We start from the raw sequence: 5,762 nt of genomic DNA, 5'->3' as shown, positions 1-5,762 counted from the left end.
TTGGTAAATAGCCATTTTCTTGGCCACACGGGCAGAGATACGGCCGTGTGTCTCAGCCGTGTGAAGGACACGACCCGTAGCACATGGGCGTGTGACTTGGCCGTGTGACCCTATTTCGATTGATGACGTCATAAACAAAGAGTTACTGAAGCTGAGGACACAGGCGAGTCCCAAGCCACACGGGTGTGTGTGACCACACGGCCTACCCATACGGGCGTGTGACTCCTATTTTGAGGAAAAATTTTCTAAGTGATATGAAAGTTCCGAAAGTTCTCGGTTTAGTCTCGAACCACACCCATTGTTTATTTTGGGCCTCAAGGACCCATATAAAGGACAGTATGCATGTGAATGAAAAGTTTTAAATTTGGACTGACATCCATGTCTTGATTTTGTACGAATGCTTGTGTTTATGTTCGGTAATGCCTCGTAACCTATCCCGGTGTCGGATACGGGTTAGAGGTGTTACAGTACTTATATTTCATTCCCAGGAATTCACTACCTATGTTCATTGTTGTACAGAATCTCACTAAGTTCATTTCAACTTACAATTGTATTGTCTTGGATGTAGGATCAAATTTTTGGAGTCGTAGTGGAGGGACCAAGCCAAACACCGCTAGCATAGCGCGATGGGTGCAGTAGCCATATCATGCATATAATGGGGCACCCTTAAAGACCACATCTCAGGTATTACATCGATTATGTTGTGTTAAAGTCTTCAATAAAATTTTGTAAATAACTGTTAGGTTTAATGCGATATCCAATTAATTTGTAAGAACTTATTCTTTGTATGATATGAGTTATAGTAAAACTGATATTTAGATATTTGTTATTGCCTAGGTACATGAATAAATCAGTTAGAAATTTTGATAAGTTATACAAATTGATTGTGGCATTCGGTACTCAAACCCCACAATTGGGTCGGGTTCGGGGTGTTACAAGCAATGCTTTTGCTCCCAATCAAAGATAGCAACAACAACCTCCAACACTTGAGATGCCACTAAGTCCCGAGGGGCTAGCTTGAGAGGCATTCTTCTAGATGATGAACCAATGATTTCATATTACATATGATGATTTAATTTTAACTTATTTTGGTTGTTTAGATAATTTTTTTCAAGTATTGCTAGTAATTTTTTTTGGGAGCATAAAATTATGTAGTTATGCAACAATTTGTACTACCAAACATAATGTAGAAAATTATGATGTAATTACAACCTGTCAACCTAACATGCCTAAATAAATAGAAATCCTTGTAATTACAAAAAGGTGTAAGAATTACATTAGTAATTGCAGTTTCATTTAATTGTTTTATGGTGTCGAAACACACTCTAAGTTGAAAATTTTACTCGTATCCTGGAAATTAAAGAAAGTAAAGTACAGTATAAAGATCCTCGATAAAGTAAAGTACAAAAGCAGGGAATCAACTATTGTAGAAATAGTTTAGCTTCCAAGATTACTAGGTGTGAAGAGATTTTTTACTCCTTTGAGAGAAGTCTTCAAAGTGGCATATGCCTGGAGTCAACGAATCCCTAAACACATCTGGTATTATTTCCGGTGAAGGTTTTGTCTCCCAACTTCAACAAGAGCCCGAGTGCCTAAGGTTGCTTGAAGATGCGGTGAGTTCAACCCTGTATTGAATAGGGAATGGGCTCATGTGGTAGCATAGCTGCAAAAAAGTTCCTTATATGCTCTAGGGCATGGGTCCAAATCCTACTAGGCTCAAATGCTCATATTTTTGTGGTAGGTGGAAGCGCACTACGCATGATCAGTCTCGATGAGGTGCTCTCCCTTTATTGAACCCACAACCTCTTTAGGTAGCCTTAGGCACTTAGGCTCCCGTCATAGTCGAGAGACAAAACCCTCCACCAAGGAAAATACATAACATGTTGAGGGGTTCACCAACTCTTGACAGATAACACTTCAAAGACTTCTCAAGGAGTCAAAAATCCCTCAACACTAAGAAAAGTTGGAATTGAGAATGTCAAACCTAACAGATTATATTGTAATATAGCCAAGCTGCTATGCAAATTTCAGTAAACCCAATATACCTTGAATGGGCAAAACATATAGAAATCGACAATCACTTTGTAAAAGAGAAAAAGTTTAAGAAGGTTTCGTTCAAACTCAGCATGTGCCCACCAAAGAACAACTCGCGGATGTTATGACAACAGGACTTGGAGTATAACAGCACGAATATCTTACCTCCAAGTTGGGGATGAAAGATGTTTATCACCCTTCAACTTGAAAGGGTGTGAAGAATGCTGATGTTGTATTGAAATTGGTTATAAAGTTAGTTTGTGATTAATTAACTAGTTAGCTGGTTGTTAACATTTGATCCAAGTTAGCTGTATGTATATCACATTGTCTGTCACTTTAATTAATTATCTGAATATACCATTGATATGATTATATATCCTAATTCCAGAAAAGAAAAACTACGAGTCCGAGCTTAATTTACATTGAGCTTGAAGAAGAATTTCAGTGAGGCAAATATCACTTGTCGATGAACTCAACAGCAGCTTGACCGATTCTACGTTTACCTCTCTAAACCCAGCAACCTTCATTGACATTTTTGCTTCGGAAATTTCATCATGACTTCAAATATTCAGTGGAGAGCCCATCCCAACCGCGGCATATTCCCAACTAGGGACTCTCCTGAGCAGTAATTGTTGTAGCATAAAAGGAAAAAACTATTACCAAAGCTTCTCTCTGCATGCATACAAGGGAACTTGCAACTTCTCCCAAACTTGAATAATTTATGCATCTAAACCTTCCCTACACACACATTTACGACTTCATGTTTCCCCTACTTGTTGAGAGTAATGGTAAAGAATAGACTTGTTCATAGGTCGGGCTATTCGTCCAAGTTCGAAGGTCTATTTGAAATTTGAGAATGTTTGGGCAAAATATTAGGCTCGAAAATTGAGTTTGGATAAAAAGATTAATCTCATTCAAAATGTGGGTCGAGTTTGGATTTGAACATTCAAGGCCTAAGCCTGGCCCGATCCGTGTTTAAGTTTATAATGCTTTACTTTATGTTATTTTTATATATTACATAATTTAAAACACATTAAAAGATAAACATATACTAAATATATAATACTACTATAATATAAATATTAAAATAATGTTAAGATTACTATATAAAAAATTTCAATAAATAATAAAATATATAAATTATTAACTATTAAAATAATTTAATATAAATTTTTTTAAAAAAATAATACAGACAACCCTAAAATGAACTTGTTTAGTCTTTTACAAATATGAGTGAATTTAGACACAATTTTAAGTCCATGTTTCAAGCTGGCCTAAGCTCGAACAAGCATAAAATATACCAATATCATATTTAGACCCGGTCCTTAAGCACTTTTAGTAAAGAACAGATAATACTGAATTTGAAGTTCCTGCTCCTTTACCAGTAACTACATACAGGATTTGAACATATAAAGTACAGTGGTTCCACAACAAAAGAAACTGATAGAGCTCATGCAAGTATATCTTCAAACGATAGAAAAGAAACGTATGAACAAATGTTCAATATGAAAATCATCCTTGTGCAATTAGAACATCAAGTTTAATCCAGACTTGCTCACAACAAAATCCATAACTAATCATTAATCCCACATAACAAACAAATGCCACTAGATTCACTGTTTTTGTAACTGTCTTGAAAGATAATTATCTTTATAATACAACAATACGGAACCTGTTTTTCTGAAAACCACAGAAATAGATGTTACAACAAAGTATCTACCGCAAGAGAACAACTACATCACATACATGATGTGAAAGCTCGTTCCTAGTTGCACAAATCAAGTATCAAAACCAGAATAGATGCCACTTTCCCGGAGCAACCTCTTCTCTTCTTCAACGTAATTCTTCCCCCTACTAGCCTGACCAAGTTCTCTTTTCCGCTTCTCCTTCTGTGAAAAGGAAACATTCTGTTTCTCTTTCCGAGTTTGTGCATTAACCAGCTCCTCTGCATCCAATATTGCGGCTCTAGTTTTCTGTCTGTCCTTGAAAGATTCTTTAATCTCCCTGATTTCACTGCTTTCTCTGCCAGTTGACCAAGACCAGTCTGGCTTCTCTTTTGGAGGAGGTACATTTAGGACAGATAACCCTCCCTTATAGCCATGTCGCTTCAATGCTTCAAAATCCAACGCAGCACTTTTTTGTTTCCTAGATTTTGCTGTACATACGCAGCTAAAGACAGTAAACCAGGTATGCCTTTTCTTTTAGTCAAAAAAATCAAAGAACATATTTAAACTTAAAGGGACAGAACAATAAGGAAAATTCAGCAATCTATAATCATATATGAGTTTATATAAATCAAGCCTAATCAGTACAATGCTAATGGCAATATTTAGAAACATCAAGTAAACCAGCAGTCTTCAGAGTTTGTTCTCATCTAAATAATGTGACATGGTTTCGCCCCTTTGTTGCACAGTTATAAACACAAATGGCAGTACCACCCTCTAGCAAGCAAAATTATGATTCAGCTATTCAGGATAACCATAGTTTCAATAATATTTATTCTAATAAACACAAGCATTCTTCTATAATATTTATTCTAATTTACGTACCAAAAGAATCAAAATCGAGGAAGATATCCATTCCATTCAATTCAGTAAAATGTCAGAAATGAAGGAAAAACATAAAAATGAAGGGGAAAAAAGAGGAAAGGAGAGTAAACTGTAACACCTTGGGATGAGTTCGTAGGCTTGGTGTTGGGAGGTCCATCTTCAGCTTCAGAGTCCGGATTTGAAGATGAAGATTCGTCAGAAGATGATGAATCATTTGCCTCATCATGATCATCCCATGGCATTGCCCTCTTCATCACATCAAATTTTACTGTAAGAAGACCAAAAGGAAAATTTGTTAAATTGGGACATAATTGAAAACTGAAAGAAGAAATCATAATTGCCAATAAAATCAATAAAGGACAATAAGGAAGATAAGGAACTTGCAGAATCTGATTATTATGATTGGCGACGGTTTAGGGTTTTGAGAGAAAGAGGATAATAGAAATGAAAGGAATCGTTTTCCGCAAGAGGGAGAGTATGGAGGCTTTCGGTACAAAACGGAAAAAAGAAACAAATATACAAAGGGTAAATTCCAAGAACAGTCAACAACTATACTTCTCCATTTATTTATTTAACTTTTTGAAAATTAAATATCATACTGACTTTAATTAATTAAATATCATAGTAGTCACTTTAATTATCATTAAATTAGATGATTGAAATTTTTTTATTAGTTTAATAATAAATTCAGTCATTTAAGTTTAAAGTACATGAATTTGATCTTATATCTAAAAAATTAATAAATTTAACCCTTAATATTTACAAAATTTATTATTTTAGTTCTAATTCTAATAAACTCAATAAATTTATCTCTCAAAAATTACAAATAATTATTAATTTAGTTATAATTTTAATATTTAAAAATATATATTAAAAAAATATTTCTTAATATTTCTATTCCTTAACGTAGTTCCGAAACTCACTAAACAAGAAAAGCATTTAACACCATCCAATTGTGTTCATTTAAAACTAATGTCACATTCGTGAATATGATAAAAGTTTAAGTTAACTTAAAGTGTCATATTTTAGATTAATATCATATTATTTAATTAGATTTCTCTAAAAAAATAAAAAAAATTTAAACTATTACAAAGAAATTATTTTGAAATTTTCTTATTTTGAAAATATACAGAGATCTAATCTTTAAGTAGAGAAAACAAATGCAATGTGAAATGTTTC

The 5,762-nt window shown here is 34.1% G+C and overlaps 1 protein-coding gene across 3 annotated transcripts; it reads right to left on the bottom strand.

Annotated features, from left to right (window-relative positions):
- Positions 1-3,625: 3,625 nt before the first annotated feature.
- On the bottom strand, positions 3,626-5,138 carry LOC107946614 (uncharacterized). 3 transcript variants are annotated; one of them, XM_016881019.2, is made up of 3 exons: positions 4,968-5,138; positions 4,702-4,851; positions 3,626-4,189 (listed from the first exon to the last, which is right to left on the bottom strand). In XM_016881019.2, the coding sequence occupies exons 2-3, from the start codon at positions 4,835-4,837 to the stop codon at positions 3,813-3,815; spliced, it is 513 nt and encodes a 170-aa protein (XP_016736508.2). In that variant the 5' UTR covers positions 4,838-4,851; positions 4,968-5,138; the 3' UTR covers positions 3,626-3,812. The 3 variants fall into 3 exon arrangements, with proteins under 3 accessions (XP_016736508.2, XP_040930366.1, XP_040930368.1); XM_041074432.1 differs by having other exon boundaries at positions 4,964-5,118; XM_041074434.1 differs by having other exon boundaries at positions 4,925-5,086.
- Between the last annotated feature and the right edge of the window lie 624 nt (positions 5,139-5,762).

Source organism: Gossypium hirsutum, chromosome A08 (genome assembly GCF_007990345.1).
Source record: "Gossypium hirsutum isolate 1008001.06 chromosome A08, Gossypium_hirsutum_v2.1, whole genome shotgun sequence".
NCBI lineage: Eukaryota > Viridiplantae > Streptophyta > Magnoliopsida > Malvales > Malvaceae > Gossypium > Gossypium hirsutum.
This window is presented reverse-complemented; position numbering and strand designations above follow the sequence as displayed.

Excerpts from the sequence above, each read along its gene's own strand:
- LOC107946614 (XM_016881019.2), bottom strand. The coding sequence starts at position 4,837 with ATGAAGAGGGCAATGCCATGGGATGATCATGATGAGGCAAATGATTCA. Across the intron at positions 4,190-4,701 it reads GCCTACGAACTCATCCCAAG|CAAAATCTAGGAAACAAAAA; the intron begins GTGTTACAGTTT and ends GCGTATGTACAG.